The 19,519-nt window shown below is 46.4% G+C and overlaps 2 protein-coding genes across 2 annotated transcripts; both read left to right on the forward strand.

The window, feature by feature from the left end:
• The first annotated feature begins 900 nt into the window (after nt 1-900).
• Nucleotides 901-7,867, forward strand: LOC112968276 (aldose reductase-like). The gene is made up of 10 exons (XM_026070353.1): nt 901-966; nt 1,334-1,501; nt 3,016-3,132; nt 4,045-4,122; nt 4,656-4,778; nt 5,237-5,343; nt 5,506-5,587; nt 6,150-6,233; nt 6,844-6,926; nt 7,825-7,867. Exons 1-10 carry the CDS (start codon nt 901-903, stop codon nt 7,865-7,867), a joined length of 951 nt encoding a protein of 316 aa, XP_025926138.1.
• A 5,018-nt stretch (nt 7,868-12,885) lies between these two features.
• Nucleotides 12,886-19,286, forward strand: LOC112968275 (aldose reductase-like). The gene is made up of 10 exons (XM_026070352.1): nt 12,886-12,951; nt 13,319-13,486; nt 14,981-15,097; nt 15,500-15,577; nt 15,980-16,102; nt 16,567-16,667; nt 16,825-16,906; nt 17,409-17,492; nt 18,287-18,369; nt 19,144-19,286. Exons 1-10 carry the CDS (start codon nt 12,886-12,888, stop codon nt 19,184-19,186), a joined length of 945 nt encoding a protein of 314 aa, XP_025926137.1. The 3' UTR covers nt 19,187-19,286.
• The last annotated feature ends 233 nt before the right edge of the window (nt 19,287-19,519 follow it).

Here is a 19,519-nt window from a genome sequence, read left to right on the forward strand (position 1 = left end):
CTTCAGTAAGTCACACTCCCCCAGTGCCTCATTTCACAATATGTAAAGTGTAAATATCACTTTCATCTGTCTGGGTGAAAAGGAACTGCTTCTTCGTCTGTAAACCTATGCTAAGCTTTCTCTAGCTGTCTGGTTTATCAGCACACAGGGTCACAAGGTCAGGCTAGGGGGGACCAGCCCTGGCCACCATCCCTGTGATGGCAACACGTGCCGCCACGCTCCGGCCAAAGGGCTCAGCCCTTCCTCGGCCCACGGCCGGGTCCAGGCTCACAACCTGCAACCACAGAGCAGCTCCGCGAGCAGAGAGCCAGCGACCTCTGCAATGTTGCTGCTGTCTCCTGGCCTCCCTCAGGACTCCTGTTTAGTGACTCATTTCGTGACACCTGCAGCTTTACGGATGCAAAGTCACGGGCCAAAGTGCTCCTGACTGAAACGCGCTCCCGGCGTGATAAACGACGGGACGAACTTTGAAAGGGTGTTGCAAGACCCCAGCACTTATCCAAAGCGAGATAGCTATACATCAGCAACTGGTGGCAATGGGGACGAGGCATCGCAGGCTCCAAACCCTGCACAAACACACACAGGAATGGGGCACAGCAATGCTCCGCCCTCACCCTCTGATAAGGCACCTCGCTGGGGAGGAAAGGGCCACAGGCTGCACTGCTGCACGCCCTGGGGAGGTGATTACCGCCACAGGTTTTAATTGCTTTAAGCTTTCACGTGCAACCATGCAAGTCAAATCTAAGGAAGAAAGGCTGCGGCTTTGTTTGCCAGTTAGGGGAGGGCCTGGAGCACTGGCGCCACTCTGCCACCTGCCCCCACGTTGGGCTGGGACCAGACACTATTAAAGGGCTCGACAGAAGGCAGCTGCAGCAGTGCTCCGAACCAGTGTGTGGGACGATGGCGACCTCCGTGCAGCTGAGCACTGGGGCAAAAATGCCCCTCCTGGGGCTGGGCACTTGGAAGGTAAGGGCTTCAGTGAAAAGCATTGGTATTGCAGAGCTCCCTGGCACAACTGGCTCACATCCTCCTGCTCCTGCTCTGGAAAACTGTCCTGGTGTTTTGGGCTTCTGCTCTATCTGGCCTTTAGGCTGCGCCCTGCATGGCAGTGGGATTACAGAGGAATGGCTGGGGGCAGGCTTTAAGCCCAGGAGCCTCTGTTTATGAGATTAATACAGCCTTGAAAACACTGCATGGAATACAGTTCTTGTGAAAAAAAAAAGTGGTGGGGCAATGATCTGGGTGGGGTGGTTTTCCTATCTTTATTTTTCTAGGAAACAGACGCTTAGCATTTATTGATTTGAGATTCTTAGATTTATTTATTATTTTTCAGTCTGCACCAGGGAATGTAACAGCTGCAGTGATGGCTGCTATCGATGCTGGATACCGCCACTTTGATTGTGCCTATGTGTACCAGAATGAGAGTGAAATTGGGGAAGGGATCCAACGGAAAATCAAGGAAGGCATTGTAAAACGAGAGGACATCTTCGTCGTCAGTAAGGTAGAGATCTGATGGACTTGCATCCTGAGGAGGGAGGGGAGGCACGCTTTGCCTATAGTATATTCATAGGAGGAAACTCAAGTAATGGAAAGAAGCTATGTGCTGTAGGATGGAGCTATTCATAATGTTAGTCAGGTCACTCCTGATACAAGCTTCCTACTTCACCCTATTCCATATGGGGAGGGCACCACAGACAGGGGTGACACCATTTGACTCTTTCCTGACCATTGATTGTGATTTTGCTGAACCCATGAGGTAGGGATGTTGAGTCCCTAGAGCTGCGAGCAGAGGAGAGAATCCTTCTTTTCCTCCTAGTTCACTGGCAGCTTGCTCCCYGTTCAACCTGAACCACTGAGAGAAGTAGAACCATGTCATAGGGACTTCACAATGATGTTGAAGCCCAAGGGTGCTGGAAGCCCTTTCTCTTCCCTGCCCCTCTGGAGTATGCATTTCCTTCCTTCAACCCATATTCTTCCTGGGGAACGGCTCTTTCTATCCAAATCCCTGGACAGCAACCACTCTTCCTCCCCCACAATACACTAAGTGCTCAAACACAGCCACTCTGCTGTGCTCCTTCCTGGGGAGAGGCAGAAGTGCTGGGGGATGAGGGGGAACCTGGCCCTGCATCTCATGTTTCTGCTGGAGTGCAGAGGCCACCTGAGGATCGTTGCCCAGGATGCAGGAGCAGGGAAGCAGGCAAAGGTATGGGGGGGGGGGGGCTGGTAGCACCAAGCAAGGTAGAAACTAGCATTGTGAAGGCAGAGATCTGAGAACATTTGGTATCGCAGATCACTACAGATGCAGTTCTAACATGATAGAAGCAACTCACCAACTGCTAACATGCAGTTGAGGAGGAAAGCCCTGTGGCGGCTGGTGCCTGTGGCGCCACTCAGTACTTGTTCCAGCAGCCAGGCTCGTGGTCCTGCCAAAGGGGTATCCCTCTGCTGTGTGAGGAAGACAAGGCTCTGGGCATCCTGGGACAAACTAATATGCTCAGTACATGTCCCAGGAAAGGTGTGGTTGGTGGGGTTTGTTTTTATTGCTTGGAAAGGAAAGAGAGGAAGAAAGGAAAGGAAGGAAAACACTGTATTTGTATTCAGGATTCTGAAATTCTTTCTTACCTTGGTAAATGCATGTTACAAACCATTTTTTGTGGCTTGGCTTGTATTTTCATGGCTTAACCTGACAAATTTGTTACAGGAAATGTACAATGGTCAGGTCTGAAAGAAAGCCATATTAAGCTGTTTTCTTCTACACAGTATCTGACCTTGTAATAAGAGATTTTACTACAGACCTATCTCATCATGTGTGTTGCCACTGCACATATTGCCCACATATTGCGCACAGTATCATGAGCTAGTTGTGCTCACAGAGCAAGTCCCCCTTGAAGAGCAACAGGATGACCTAATTTCACATTGGCTGCCAAAGAAGATGGAAAGCTTCTCTGCTGTTCAGGACAGCACCTGAGAGCTTTAACCCTGGAGGTCACAGTGTGGCTTGGCTTTTTTCTCTAGCTTTGGTGCACGTTCTACGACAAACCTCTGGTGAAGGGAGCCTGCCAGAAGACTCTTGCTGCCCTGAAACTGGATTACCTGGATCTCTACCTCATGCACTGGCCTATCGGGTTTAAGGTACAGCAACAGAGATGCCCTTGGCTTTCCCTCTGGGAGAGCTCTTCAAAACTGCCAGTCATGCTTATGGCACTACTGCTCCTCCAGTCAAGGGCTTTCAGGTGTCTGTGCGTGCTCTAGTGCTGCTCATTCAGCTTTACTCTGGCCATGTGAGCCAGCCTCTTGATCCCTGCCTCCAAGTTTGCTGCTTGCACAGTGTCCTCTGCCCTTTTGATCCTGGGAGAGGCAGACCTAGAGGTAGGGGCACATCTCCCAGCTGCAAGCATAAGCTACACTGCTGCCCTTTTCTTCACAAACCCCAAGTGTGCTTCTCTGACAATGGCTTGGCTCCCTCCTTGTGGGAAGGAGGGAGCCTCTACTTCACTGCCTGACAGAAAGTCTGTCTTCTGCATGTTACAGAATCTCAGAGCAAGAGCAAATGTTTCTGTTTTCCATTTCTCTCTTTAATCGCTGAGTCCTTAATATGGTACACACTGAACTGACTTTTCCTGTAGAAGCCTTATTGTTGTTCCGCAGACCCTGGAATTCAAAAGGTGAAGCTTTTTGACACCATAATTTCGCAGACTTCAGGTACTGCAAAGTAACTGTGTCAGTTCACATATACCTAGTGGTATATATACCTAGTGGCATATACCCAAATATATGGGTATATACTCATATATACCTAGTGGTATATGCTTTGTGGGGTCCAGCTGAAATATCTGTCTTTATTGGCATAGCTGCTGGCAAAAATGCCACAACTCTGCATGAACTAAGAATAAGACATGACTGAAAAATGAATTAAGCTATGAAAAAAATAATATAGTTTTTTCATGTACCAGGAGCTTTGGCTCCTCATGTTCCTGTTTTCTTCTCCTAAAAAGTTAGCTTCCCAACATAGATTGTTTCAAGTGTTTTCTCTTGAAATGACAGGCAGGAGAGGAGCTGTTTCCCAAAGATGACAAAGGCATGTGTATTCCCAGCAACACTGATCTGCTACATACCTGGGAGGTAAGCTCAGCCACAGCAGAAGACTGAAGCTTGCTTTGTCCTCAGAAGTCTCTTCCACGTTTTCATTACGTTCAGCAGCCACAGAATTGTTGTCTTATGCATGCAGAATTATTGGGGAGAACTTACAGTAGTGTGAGGTAGCTTTTCAAAACAGGCATGCTTAGCGAAGCTGTCATTCCTATCCTCTGAGTGCCTTAGTTGAATGCCTAACCTACCATGAGCTGCCCAATGACTTTCGGGGGAGTCACAGACCAAATTCATGTTAGAAAAAGTTCTTTGCTTGACCTTAACAACCATACAGTTATCTTCACTGCAACTGTAACACAGTTCTTGGGAAGCATCCTCAACTCCTGGGAGCTGAGGCACAAATACACCGGTGCCCCCTTTTCCCTCAGAGACTCAAGAACTCTGCACATCTTGAGACAGTCATTTTGTTCCTTCCATGAAGGAAATAAGCCATGTCAGGAAGAATGTCTTCTTCAGGCCCTGTCTGGTATACCTGATGATGATGACTTTGCTGCCCTTTCTGTTAGGCCATGGAAGAGCTGGTGGATGCTGGTCTGGTCAAAGCCATTGGAATCTCCAACTTCAACCATGAACAGATTGAGAGGATCTTGAACAAGCCAGGACTGAAATACAAGCCTGCAAATAACCAGGTAGGCTGCTATGTTACAGCAGGTGAATGTTCTTCAAGGATTATGAAGATCTGATTACAGTCAAGTGAAGATTTGGAAAAAGGGAGAATGAAGTGGACACAACATGTTCTCTAAATCCCACCCTGCAATTATTTTGGGGTACACAAGGCACTGGGATACTTCCTTTCTTTGTTTTTCAACTTGCTAAACCACTGATGCTGGAGCAGCTCTCCCTTAAACAAGCATTCTGGAGGGATAAAGAACTGAGAAATGAGCTTTATGAAACCCTGCATCCAAAGCTGTGTAAGAACCTACTATAAAAATATGTGCCTTCAGTGCTAAGGATGCATATTATCACGTAGACCATTGGCAAGTTAGGAAAAAAGGCAGGCTGTAACCGGATTAGGAGATACTCCCTGGAGCACAGCAACATTACAACAGTTCTGCCACTGTCAATCTCTGTGTTCTTGTGCTGGCAGATCGAATGTCATCCATACCTTACCCAGGAGAAGCTGATCAAGTATTGCCAATCCAAAGGAATTGCTGTGACAGCATACAGTCCCCTTGGCTCTCCAGACAGGCCGTGGTAAGACTGCTYTGCAATCTGCAAGGCAGCTGGCATGACTGATGCTGAAAGCATTGAGACTATAACCGCACCATTACTCACTCCGATAGATACAGACTTCTGTTGCTAGGTAGGGTCTTGCTAAGGAGGTTCCTCACCATTGGCCTTCTGTTCTCCATACAGGGCTAAGCCAGAGGATCCTTCCCTTCTGGATGACCCCAAGATTAAAGAGATTGCAGCCAAGCACAACAAAACCCCAGCACAGGTAGGCAGGTGCAGTAAAGTGGGTATTGGTTCCTGGTACACAGCCATAACGAAACTATGCTTGAGGAGAGGATACAAATGGCATCCGTTCCACATGAACTGTGACACTCCCTGGTGAGTTTTCTCTAAGAATGCAGTTTGTTTACTACATGGCCTGCAAGATGTGTTACTGAGAGCTCTTTGACCCTCAACAAAGAAAAAGTCCTCAACACATCTTCAAATATTTTCATGTTTCAGTCTTCCCATCTCAAGTCCTGTTGCACAGAATGAAACCTTTGTATAGATTGCTAGAGGTCCAGGTGAGAAGATGAAGAATTGAGTGTCACATAACTGGTTGGAAGAGAAGTAGGGAGACCTTTCTGTGGGCTCCATTGCTTCTCTCTTTGCTCTTCTGGAAGTGCTTCCTAGGCCTCAGGTACAGGAATGATTTGAAATGCACGTCTGCAGAAATGGCTTAGTTCTGACTAATTATTCAACAGGAAAAGAACAATCTGTATTGGAATAGACTCCACTTACAGAACCAGAGGAGCCATCCTCACTGACTCAGTGGTCTGTTCTTGCAGGTTCTCCTTCGGTTCCACATCCAGAGAAATGTGGTTGTGATTCCCAAGTCTGTCACACCACAGCGCATTGTGGAGAACTCCAAGGTGAGTGATTACATGCAACCTGGGTGCTGCCCTTCAGGGATGGCAGTCCTTCCCCCTGCAGAGCAAGTAGTGATCCTTTCTTACCCTTCCCAAGTCCTCCTCAGACAAGAGCACTGGGCTTTTTCTGTCTGTATGTTTAGCTATATTCTAGTGAGGACTAGACAGCTACAATTGGAGCACAGCAGTGAAGAGAGCTTATATGATATTTCCTGCTTCTGTGGCTTGTGGATGAATCAGCAGGCAGAGCTTACTTGGAGCCCAAGTGCAGAAACATGCCAGAAAAGTCTTATGTAGTTCAAGCGATGTTAAGAAAATACCTCTTTTGTCCATCGTCCAAGTCACTCCTCTAACTGTTAATTCGGTGGCCCCTGACTGAAACTGGACATCAGCATTTCAGAAGACGTGTAGTTGGATTGATGGGAATATTAAAGTCTTCAAAACTTTTATTCTGAATCGGAGCAAGAGATATACAAACTGAAATTCTCTAGCACTAACTGCTCACTAAGCTAACAATACCCTTCCAGTGTGAAGTTGTTCTGTAATCTTGTGCATCTTTTTCAAAAGCTTTGATTTGTTCAAAGAGATCATTTCCAGCTGTTTCTCCTGTTAGGTGTTTGACTTTGAATTGAGTAAAGAAGAGATGGCAACAATTTTAAGCTTTAACAGAAACTGGAGAATCTGTGCAATGAGCATGTAAGTGACACTTCTTGTTTCCTTCCATCTCTTAAATTGTTAGCGCTCTTTACAGGGAATTTTGTGTCACAGGGATTAGTTTGGGCAAAATTTGGCATATTTAAAAATCTTGCCAGATTAAATTCTAAGTGGTTCATCCCCAAAATAGTATTTCAGAGGAGGGCTTAATATTTTCATTTTAATAACTAAAGAATGAAAAGAAATCTACCTATGTTCTCATTTTGAATTCAGTCTCCAGGAAACTCTCCGTACCTGGAATTACAAAAGATGGGTTCTGGTTGTTCATTTTGCATTTGTCTGTATTAGAGAAATGAGCATGTAACAGACTCAAATTCCTAATTTCTCATGCAAAATTTATTTGCATTTCTTGCCATACCCTTTTAGGAATATTACAGAAATTGATGGTATGTTTTTCATGCATGTTTGGCAGGCACATGAACATTGGACGGGTGTAGTATGTGGATTTATGCCTGGCAGATTAAAGCCAGACAAGAAATCTTTGTTGAAAGGCTATAGAAAATGTCTTTCAGGCAGTAAACAGTGTGAACTTAAATTCTTTATCTAGAAAGTGACTAAGTCCCACCACCGCTGAGTGCTCAGTGCCTGAGTAACAGGAAAGGACTTGAGAATTTTTTAGGGTACAAATGGCACACATCACCAAGGAAAACAGAAATCTGTATATATATACAGATATACATATGGGTGGGGGTGTGCGTGCATATATATCTATGTATATAGGTATATATGTATATATTTTATATATACATATCTCCACATATTCATTCTGCAGTTACACAATTCAGATCCTCCCTTGATGGCTCCTCTATGCACCCACTACAGATCTATACAGCATTTATTTCAGCCAGTAGAGTAATCCTCCCTCTTTGATTTCCTCCAGGTGCAAAACTCACAAGGATTACCCTTTTAATGCAGAATACTGAAGATGGTTTTACCTTGCCCTTCCCTAGACCTCTGAGATCTGACGTGCTTCTGCTCTTAGAGCTATACATCTTCTAACTTTCTTACTGCATCTGCCCTGCTGCTGACAGCAAAGACACAGGATATGTACTCAGTGAATTTTGTCTGAGTTATTTGTTGGAAGAAGGAAACAGTATAATTGTATTACAGAACAAACTGTGGTATGTAATAATTTTCTGGGCAAGACGAGAGAATTATTATCAGAGTGCCCGGTTAGAAAGCGGAAAATAGGGAGGCATTTGAACTACCACTCAATGATTAACTTAAGAATGTCAACAAAACAAAACAAAAAACATGCAAAAACAATTTCATCAGTAAAGTTTGATATTTTAAATACAAATCATTCTAAAATGCAAAAACATCATTGGCTGTCTTCTGTCTGATTTAGAAAAAAATGACCTTTTTGGTATAAAATGAACTGTGTATAAGTTTTCATGTTCTAGTCTCACCTTCTTGCCCAAAAAGCTATACACAGACAGGTCAGCTGTGGCCACCTGAATTAGGGGACATGACTAGTCCCTGGAGCAATTCCCACCAGAAAAACCACTTTCCCCTCCAGGCTCCAGAGGGCAGCCAGCCCCCAGAGGAGATTCCCATTGCCCTGGCAGCACAACCCAGGAGCAGCACCCCAGGACTCCTGGTGTAGCTTCACCTGCCCCACACCCGCATTTCCCCCTGCCAGGAGACCCCAAACCAGGCAGCCTCCCCAGGAGCTCAGCCAGTCCCAGGCAGCAGGCCTCCTCACAAGGCCAAATGCCCCAAGCCTGGGGCAGCCAGGCCACGCCAGGTGCTCAGGAACTAGGGCTCATCAGGCTGCAACAACCTTCCTCCTACACCCCCCATCAACCCAGCTGCCCCCTCCCCAACACAGCCCAGCCCAGCTGCCCCACAGACACACAGACACACATAGGCACACAGACACGCGCACACATGCACATGCACACAGATGCACACACAGATACACACACACACACCCCGCTCTGGAGCACATCTGGCACAGGGCAGAAGGGCTGTTTGCAGGGTAGGTGTTAGGGAATCAATCCCCATACCTCCTACTCACTTTACTCCCAAAACTGAAGGCTTCAAAATAGCCATGACTCCTTTGACAACACTGTCTCGGACTCCTTTTAGCTCCTTCTTTTCTTTTTTGCAAGGCTACTTGGAAGGGTGGTATTTGTTTTCATAGCTGTGCATCCTTCCTGCTGCTTCCCACTAGACAGGGAGCCAAAACACAGTCATAGAGTTGCACATGGCCTTCAATTAGAAAGTCGTAAAATCTTCTGCTCAATAAAAGAGACACCTTCAGACCTTCTCTCCAAAATTTCCACTTTCGGTTCAAGAACACAGAATCCAAGAACACTTGTTTCCCAGCTTCCTGAAAGAAGCAACGCATCAAACCCTCAGTAACCCCCACGCTGAGGTAAGACAGCTCTGCTGGGACAAGATAGGGGCCTTTATTGATCAGAAAGGTTACAATATCTGCTCTGGTGCAGGGAGCCAAAGCTTTAGGGAAGTTCTTCACAACCACTCTCTTGCCTGGGAGCGCTCCTGCTCACACACTTGTTCTAACTCACCGCAGTGCCGTCACTCTGAGCGCAGTCACACAGTCTCATCCCAGAGCTCCTCCACCAGGGTAGGTGCTCACTCCCCCATCTCACCTACTCCAAAGGCCTTCCCTGCTCCAACTTGAGGGGTCCCCTCTGCCAGCCCAGAGCACAGACAACAACCTGCCAAGACAAAGGACACATCTGAGGGGTTGAACCACATCATTTTACTGAATCAGGACCCCATGGCAGACTGAGCAATGAGCAGACAGGGGCTGCCAGCCTCAAATGACAATATAACCTGGATCCGCCTCACTAGCAGCAGAGGCAGTGGCACATGCCTTCGTTCAGAATTTGACTGTTCCTGGGGTTTTCTTTCTTAAGTACACAGTTGTCCCCGCACGTGCAGTTAATGACCGAATCCTAGTGCTATCAAAGAAAGAAATCTCATTAACTCTGGGAAGACCCAAACGCAGCCACAGGACCTCAGTCCTTTGAAGTATGCTCCTAGCTTGATTTGAACTCAATATGAGAAAGAAACCAAGGTCTTAGAATTACGTTCAACTAAGATCCTCACAGCTGCTTTCCTGCCTTAACAAGTGTCCGATTTTAATGCCTTAACAATCTACTGATTTTAGTTAGGCTTGTAAAAGCTGCAGGCCTTGGTAGCTCTTCCCCCTACCACTTCAGATGATCATACTCTGCTCCTCTCTCACCTCTTCACTTCTACTGTGTACTCTTTCAGCAGACCAGATGCACTTGCTGGTAAACACTGTCTCCACAAGGACATAGCCGCTTCCTTCATTTTGGAGCATGTTCTTTGCAGGTCCAAACCCTGCTGGTCTCTGAGGTCACAGTCTGTGGTCCTAAGTGGTGGTGAATTACAACTACCAAATGCAAAGTCAGCACAACAAACCTGAAAGACCACTACAGTAACCATCCTGCTCTACTGCAAAACCTCACACACACACACAAAAAAAAACCCACAACCCCCTTCCTCACACACACTCCTGACATTTCTTGTAAAAAAAAAAACGAGCATTTATCAAGGGCATGGTCTGCTAGATTTACCAGGCTAGGTGTCACCCAGTGACACAGGCAGTACTTCTTCTCTCCCCAAGGCCATGCCATCATGTGACAACCCCAGCCAGGCCTTCGGGAGACGTAAATAGCTGAAAGCAGGTCTGCCTTAGAGCAAAAAGGGGAAGGTCTCCCACTAACAAGAGCAAACGGCACAGCAAAATACAAAACTTTTGCCTGAAATCCTCTGAAAACAGGTGGAAACATCTCTTGGACAGGAAGTCATCAGGGAAAACCATGCAGCCACATTGGGAGGAGAACGTGAACAGGCTGCAGAGCACGACACCCCACAAACATCTGAAAAGGAAATGAGAAGAAGGCCAAGTTGCATTTCTCAGCTGGGCTCTCCAGCAAGTCTCCTTTTCTGTCTTCACACACTCTACCCAGCTCCTTGCCACAGGATCACTAAAACTTCAAAACCTCTCCCCAGAAAAACAGGCTCAGAAGAATACAGACAAATACAGTAGGGTCTTCTCCTCTTTATGACAGGAAATCCCCTCTTACTGGCCACACAGCAGAGTTTTGCAAGCTTTCACATCTGTCTGATGGTACCACTTTACTTTTGTAGCACTCCAGCACAAAATCTGATTGATTCTGACAGTTCCTACACCACGGGCTCCTACGCCTGAAATCAAAGCACGATTAGTACATATCTCTGCTGATACTTATAAATCACCAGAACACCACCATTCGCTTGAGCATCCACGGCATCCAAGAGACAGCAGAGACACGCTGGCCCTTCTCTGGCCTTCAGGCTGCCCTGAGAAAGCAAATCACAGCCAATGCACAACCTGTCATTTTGCATTTTCCTTTGACTTTCCTGGACACCGAACCAGCCCCCAGGAAACTGAGCACACTCACAGCAGATTTATGGAGAATGAATCCAAAAACAAGAGTAGAAGATGAACACTGAGTTATATAAAACTGTCACATGATTCAACTGAAACACATCACATACTGAGGACAGCTAATGGTGCTGTCACAAAGCAGTAGGAAGATTAAAGGGAAAAACTAATTACCTTGTCTGCAGTTAAGTTAAATGGAGCGGAAAGCACCTGGCACCCAGAGGAAAGATCACCATTATACTCCCAACCAACACTTGTGCCTGAATAAATTCTCGAGTGTGAGCAAGCAGCAAAGCCTCCCAGGCTGCCTTAACATCATGGAGTACTTGCTGGATCCTGTAGGTAAATCTGCTTTTTTCCTCTGTGCTGTGACCATTTCATCAGACAGCATATTCTTGTCTCTACAAAACCTCAAAGCCAATTTCTGACCTGAAATTACAAGGTACCCATCGTTTATTTTTACACTCGCRTATTTTATTCTGAAGTACCCTCTGCACCTGCCTAAAGACAGAGGGACAATTTGATCGCAATGACACTCACCAGAAAGTCACTGGTTTTCTTCAACTTTACACATTAAAAACAGTTTTTCCCAACATTTAAAATAAAATATTTTAAACTCTCTATTTTCTGAATTGCTCCTACAGAACAACGTGCTTTTCCCCCAAAAGCGAGACCTGCATTCGCTCCATCCTGAGAGGGGAACCGAAAGCTCCCACTTCTCACCAGAGACGGACACCAAGGCTTCTCCAGCTGTCTTGCTTATGGGCATGCAGGGTCACCATCTCAGCCTGGGGGCCACCATCCCCGTGACGGCGACACGTGCCGCCACGCTCCAGCCAAAGGGCTCAGCCCTTCCTCGGCCCACGGCCGGGCCCAGGCTCACAACCTGCAACCACAGAGCAGCTCCGCGAGCAGAGAGCCAGCGACCTCTGCAATGTTGCTGCTGTCTCCTGGCCTCCCTCAGGACTCCTGTTTAGTGACTCATTTCGTGACACCTGCAGCTTTACGGATGCAAAGTCACGGGCCAAAGTGCTCCTGACTGAAACGCGCTCCCGGCGTGATAAACGACGGGACGAACTTTGAAAGGGAGTTGCAAGACCCCAGCACTTATCCAAAGCGAGATAGCTATACATCAGCAACTGGTGGCAATGGGGACGAGGCATCGCAGGCTCCAAACCCTGCACAAACACACACAGGAATGGGGCACAGCAATGCTCCGCCCTCACCCTCTGATAAGGCACCTCGCTGGGGAGGAAAGGGCCACAGGCTGCACTGCTGCACGCCCTGGGGAGGTGATTACCGCCACAGGTTTTAATTGCTTTAAGCTTTCACGTGCAACCATGCAAGTCAAATCTAAGGAAGAAAGGCTGCGGCTTTGTTTGCCAGTTAGGGGAGGGCCTGGAGCACTGGCGCCACTCTGCCACCTGCCCCCACGTTGGGCTGGGACCAGACACTATTAAAGGGCTCGACAGAAGGCAGCTGCAGCAGTGCTCCGAACCAGTGTGTGGGACGATGGCGACCTCCGTGCAGCTGAGCACTGGGGCAAAAATGCCCCTCCTGGGGCTGGGCACTTGGAAGGTAAGGGCTTCAGTGAAAAGCATTGGTATTGCAGAGCTCCCTGGCACAACTGGCTCACATCCTCCTGCTCCTGCTCTGGAAAACTGTCCTGGTGTTTTGGGCTTCTGCTCTATCTGGCCTTTAGGCTGCGCCCTGCATGGCAGTGGGATTACAGAGGAATGGCTGGGGGCAGGCTTTAAGCCCAGGAGCCTCTGTTTATGAGATTAATACAGCCTTGAAAACACTGCATGGAATACAGTTCTTGTGAAAAAAAAAAGTGGTGGGGCAATGATCTGGGTGGGGTGGTTTTCCTATCTTTATTTTTCTAGGAAACAGACGCTTAGCATTTATTGATTTGAGATTCTTAGATTTATTTATTATTTTTCAGTCTGCACCAGGGAATGTAACAGCTGCAGTGATGGCTGCTATCGATGCTGGATACCGCCACTTTGATTGTGCCTATGTGTACCAGAATGAGAGTGAAATTGGGGAAGGGATCCAACGGAAAATCAAGGAAGGCATTGTAAAACGAGAGGACATCTTCGTCGTCAGTAAGGTAGAGATCTGATGGACTTGCATCCTGAGGAGGGAGGGGAGGCACGCTTTGCCTATAGTATATTCATAGGAGGAAACTCAAGTAATGGAAAGAAGCTATGTGCTGTAGGATGGAGCTATTCATAATGTTAGTCAGGTCACTCCTGATACAAGCTTCCTACTTCACCCTATTCCATATGGGGAGGGCACCACAGACAGGGGTGACACCATTTGACTCTTTCCTGACCATTGATTGTGATTTTGCTGAACCCATGAGGTAGGGATGTTGAGTCCCTAGAGCTGCGAGCAGAGGAGAGAATCCTTCTTTTCCTCCTAGTTCACTGGCAGCTTGCTCCCTGTTCAACCTGAACCACTGAGAGAAGTAGAACCATGTCATAGGGACTTCACAATGATGTTGAAGCCCAAGGGTGCTGGAAGCCCTTTCTCTTCCCTGCCCCTCTGGAGTATGCATTTCCTTCCTTCAACCCATATTCTTCCTGGGGAACGGCTCTTTCTATCCAAATCCCTGGACAGCAACCACTCTTCCTCCCCCACAATACACTAAGTGCTCAAACACAGCCACTCTGCTGTGCTCCTTCCTGGGGAGAGGCAGAAGTGCTGGGGGATGAGGGGGAACCTGGCCCTGCATCTCATGTTTCTGCTGGAGTGCAGAGGCCACCTGAGGAGCATTGCCCTGGGATGCTGGAGCAGGGAAGCAGGCAAAGGTATTGGGGGGGGAGCAGGCTGGTAGTGCCAAGCAAGGTAGAAACTAGCCTTGCAGCAGTCTGAGAACACTTGGTATTATGGATTGCTACAGATGCAGTGCTAACTGGTAACAGGACCTTGTCAACTGATAACCCACAGTTGAGGAGAAAAGCCCTATGGTGGCTGTGATACCATTCTGTGCTTGCTCCGGCAGCTGGGTTTGCGGTCCTGCCAAAGGGGTGTCCCTCATCTGTGTGAGGAAGACGAGGCTCTGGCCATCCTGGGACAATGTAATTGCTCAGCATATGTCCCAAGAAAGCTGTAGTTAGTGGATTTTCTTTTTCTTGCTTATTAAGCACTACATTTAGCTGGGTTCTGAAGTTGCTTCTTGCCTTGCTAAATGCTTATTCCAGACTTTGTGTGGTTTGTATTGTGTTCTTATGGCTTTACCTGCTAAATACATTGCAGGAGACTTATGAATGGTCAGGTCTGACAGAAAACTGTCTTCATATGTGCTATCCTCTTCTACCCCATATCTGACCTTGCAATAGGTGGCTTTTAAATTATGAGTGAACAAATGGAAGGCAAATCACTGTCTACCATTACTACCATTCAAGGATGTGTATTGCCATGGCACATTGTTCTTATTATGGTCTAGCTCTGCTTGCAGAGCAGGCCCCATTAGAAGAYCCATAAGATGATCTAATTCCACATTGGCTGCCAAAGAAGATGGAAAGCTTCTCCTGTTCAGAACAGCACCTGAGAGCTTTAACCCTGGAGGTCACAGTGTGGCTTGGCTTTCTGTCTCTAGCTTTGGTGCACGTTCCATGACAAACCTCTGGTGAAGGGAGCCTGCCAGAAGACTCTTGCTGCCCTGAAACTGGATTACCTGGATCTCTACCTCATGCACTGGCCTTTTGGGTTTAAGGTACAGTAACAGTATCGTGTCTTACAACTTCTGTCTCTTATAACTGGCACTCTTGAAGCGCTTTACAGCTCAGTCATTGCTCCAACCAGGAAAGATCATGCATCTCTTGTGTTACCAGCACTGTACCTGCACTTCCACACAAGTGGTGTGTCTTATTTTCCTGTCTGTATTTGGTGAGCCAACACATTGTTGGCTCTGGTGGAAGTACCTGTCTTTACTGGGTCGGTTGCTGGCAAAAGTGCAATAACTCCACATGAAGGAGAAAGGAATGACTGAAGAATGTAGGCAAGAACAAGAACTTATTTTCTCCACTAAAAGCTTGTTGTCCTAGTCCTCAGCTGTCATGGCATTAAGCTAGCATCCCAACAGAGTGTTTCAAGCAGTTTTCTCTTGTGCTAACAGGCAGGAGAGGAGCTGTTTCCCACAGATGACAAAGGCATGTCTATCCCCAGCAACACTGATATTCTACATACGTGGGAGGTAAGCTCAGCCACTGTGGGAGAATGATGTTTTCTGTCCTTGGTCTTTTCCATGTTCTCATTACCTTCAGCAGTTGCAGAATTGTTATCTCATGTATGCAGAATTAGTTGGAAAGATTTGCTGGTACAAGAGTGGATTATTGGGGGGTGTTATTTTCCACTTCTAACTCAGTGTTAATTTCTGCAATCTCAAAGAATGAGACTTGGGTCTTCAGTGGGATGGGTAACGTAGCACAAATATGCCAGTGCTCCTCTTTCCCCCTCAAAGGATCAAGAACTCTGCATGTCCAAACAGTCATTTTGATCCTTCTCATGAAGGAAGTAAGCCATGTCAGGAAGAAGGTTGTCTTCAGGCCCTGTCTGGTATACCTGATGATGATGACTTTGCTGCCCTTTCTGTTAGGCCATGGAAGAGCTGGTGGATGCTGGTCTGGTCAAAGCCATTGGAATCTCCAACTTCAACCATGAACAGATTGAGAGGATCTTGAACAAGCCAGGACTGAAATACAAGCCTGCAAATAACCAGGTAGGCTGCTATGTTACAGCAGGTGAATGTTCTTCAAGGATTATGAAGATCTGATTACAGTCAAGTGAAGATTTGGAAAAAGGGAGAATGAAGTGGACACAACATGTTCTCTAAATCCCACCCTATGGGACACAAGTCACCAGGATACTTCCCCTTTTTTGGTTTTGAGCTTGCTGAACCGCTGTTCACATATGCTGGAGCAGCTGTATGGTTTTTTTGAAAGAATAATGAATACAGAGATGAGCTCTGATCCTGTGGTTGTACTCAATTTTGCTGAAAGGATTCAAAAAAGTACATGAGGACTTAGTGTAAAAGTTGGTGCCCTGTAGCATTACAGCTTTGTGTTATTACACAGACTACTGGCAAACTAGGATAAAGGCAGTATGTAACTGGAGTAAGAGATAATCCCTAGAGCAACATGGCAATTGTTCAGCCACTATCAGACTCTGCTCTTGTGTTGGCAGATCGAATGCCATCCATACCTTACCCAGGAGAAGCTGATCAACTATTGCCAATCCAAAGGGATTGCTGTGACGGCATATTGTCCCCTTGGACGCCCGGACAGGTAATTTACAATCTACAAGTAGATTAGTGCATCTTAAGCTTGAAGCATTCAGACAAATTGAATGAGCAATGGTGTGGATGTGTATATATAAAGATTACTCTTGCTAAGTAGAATCTTTCTGCAGAGGTCCCATGCTTTCTTTTTTTCTTCTCTGTAGAAGGGAAGGCTCCTCTGATGTACTTCTGGATGACCCCAAGATTAAAGAGATTGCAGCCAAGCACAACAAAACCCCAGCACAGGTAGGCAGGTGCAGTAAAGCGGGTATTGGTTCCTGGTACACAGCTGTAAGGAAACTATGCTTGAGGAAAGTATCTATATTCCCTGTGAACCATGGCTCTCTTCTGTGATGTTTAGTAGCAATGCAGGTTGTTTGCTGTGTGGCCTGCAACATGTGCTTGAAGGGGCTCTTTGACACTGAACAAATGTTTCTCATCTCAAGTGCTGTTGCAGAGAATGAAACCCTTGCAATGACTGCTTAAAGTCTGGGTGTGAAGGGAAGGAACTGACTGTCCCAAAACTGGATGGGGGAGGAGAAAGGAGACCTTTCTGTGGGCTCTACCACGTCTCTCTTTGCTCTTCTAGAAGTGCTGTCTAGGCCTCGAGTACAGGAATCATTTGATACGTAGAAATGAATTATTTTTGCTGAATCATGCACATTACAGCAAACTGCTGTTGGGACAGGCTCTGCTTATTACAGACCAAGAGCCATCTTGTCTCTGACCCATTGATATGCTCTTGTAGGTTCTCATTCGGTTCCACATCCAGAGAAATGTGGTTGTGATTCCCAAGTCTGTCACACCACAGCGCATTGTGGAGAACTCCAAGGTGAGTGATTACATGGCAGCCTGGGTGCTGCCCTTCAGGGACGGCAGTCCTTCCCCCTGCAGAGCAAGCAGCAATCCTTTCTTACCCTTCCCAAGTCCTCCTCAGACAAGAGCACTGGGCTTTTTCTCTGTCTGTTTAGCTATGGTCTAGTGAGGGCTAAAGTAGCAACTGCAGTTCACAGAGCAGAAGTGAACAGAGCTCCTGGAAGCAGTGCACTGGTAACCTTAACAGTCACCTTAGATGATGCTTCCTGTTCTGGTGCTTGTGCATGAATCAGCAGGCAGGGCTCACATGGAGCCCAAGTGCAGTAACATGCCAGAAAAGTCTTACGTAGGGCAAAGCAACATTAAGAAAATCATTCTCGTGTCCATACACCAAGTTGCTCCTCTGAATTCAGCCATCTCTGACTGACATTGGACATCAGGATTTCAGAAGAAACCCAGCTGGATTAATGGGTTACAGGAGAGTCTTCCAGGTGTTCCTTTGGAGTAGGACAGATAGATGCAATCTCCACAGATGGAGGCATGCTGCAACACTGACTGCTCACCCAGCTTCTTGGAACAGCAGACACATTACCTGCAACTGTGGTGGGTAGGTGGGTGGGTGGGTGTTTTCCTCCCCCTGCCAGTGGAGTCTTGGAAATGCCTACAGACTGCTTTTCCCCTTCGCTCTTGCATGAGGCCATCGCTCCTTCTAACCAGCACCCTTCCAGTGTGGACTTGCTCTTGAATCTTGTGAATCCCACAATCTTTGGGTTGTTCCAAGAGATGACTTCCAGCTGTTTCTCCTGTTAGGTGTTTGACTTTGAATTGACTAAAGAGGAGATGGCAACTATTCTCAGCTTAAACAGAAACTGGAGAGTCTGTGAAATGATCATGTGAGTGATGGCTTGTTTCCTTCAAACTCTTTAATTCCGAGTATTCTTTACAGGGGATTTTGTGCCTAAACTCACTCACTCACCTAAACTTTGGATGAAAAAGGCATATTTTGAAGTCATGAACTCAAATTACAGATGGTTAATCTCAAAAATAACTCATTTGGAGTTGTGTATTTTCACTTTATTGACAAAATGATGGGCATAAATCATACTATACAGTCATTTGAATTTTTCCTCCAGGAAACTTTCTGTAACTGGAATTCCAACAGGAAGATTCTAGTTGATTATTTTGGCTATGTAAATTTAGCAATGAGTGTATGGCAGGCTTGAATTTATTATCGCTTTCTTATGTTGAATTTATTATAAAAACTGATGGCAGCTCTTTTCATAGGTGGTTGGGGAGGGAATGGCCATATGACAGTGCAATATGAGGAACAAATGCTTGCAGATATGCATCTTGAAGGCCTATATCCAGATACGAAGCCTCTGAAAGGCCACAAATTGTCTTTCAGGCAGTAAACAGTGAACAGACTTTATTTAGAGAGTGACTTGGTTGTGCCACATTTGAACAACCAGTGCCTGAATAACAGGAAAGGACTTGAATTTGCTAGTAATGTGTACCATTTGCACACCAAAAAAGAAAACTGTAACAAGTTAATTCTGTGGTTATACAATTTGGATCCTCCCCTGGTGCTTCCTCTAAGCATCCAGTACAGCTCTATATAGCATTTATTTCAGCCATGAGAATAATCTCTCCTCTCTGATATCCTTCAGGTGCAAAACTCACAAGGAATATCCTTTCAATGTGGAATACTGAGGACAGCTTTACCTGCTCTCTTCCAGATCTCTGGGGTCTAATGAGCTTCTACCATGGCCTAGAACTGTCCACTACACAGCTTGCTGGCAGCAGCAGGACAGATACAGCAGGCAAAGACACAGTATATGTACCTAGTGACTTTTTGTCTGTCTGTCTTTGGTGGAAGGAAATAATAAAATTGTTCTAAAGAACAAAATGTGGGCTGTTATAACTCTCTGCTCATTAGATAAATGTCTTTGCCTGGCTGGAATCACTAAATGGAAAACATGGCAACACTCTGAACTACCAGTTGGTGTTTATCCTCTGTCTTGCATCATCAGTACTTAAGGTTGC

The sequence above is a fragment of the Apteryx rowi genome, unplaced genomic scaffold, assembly GCF_003343035.1.
Source record: "Apteryx rowi isolate R43461 unplaced genomic scaffold, aptRow1 scaffold_31, whole genome shotgun sequence".
NCBI lineage: Eukaryota > Metazoa > Chordata > Aves > Apterygiformes > Apterygidae > Apteryx > Apteryx rowi.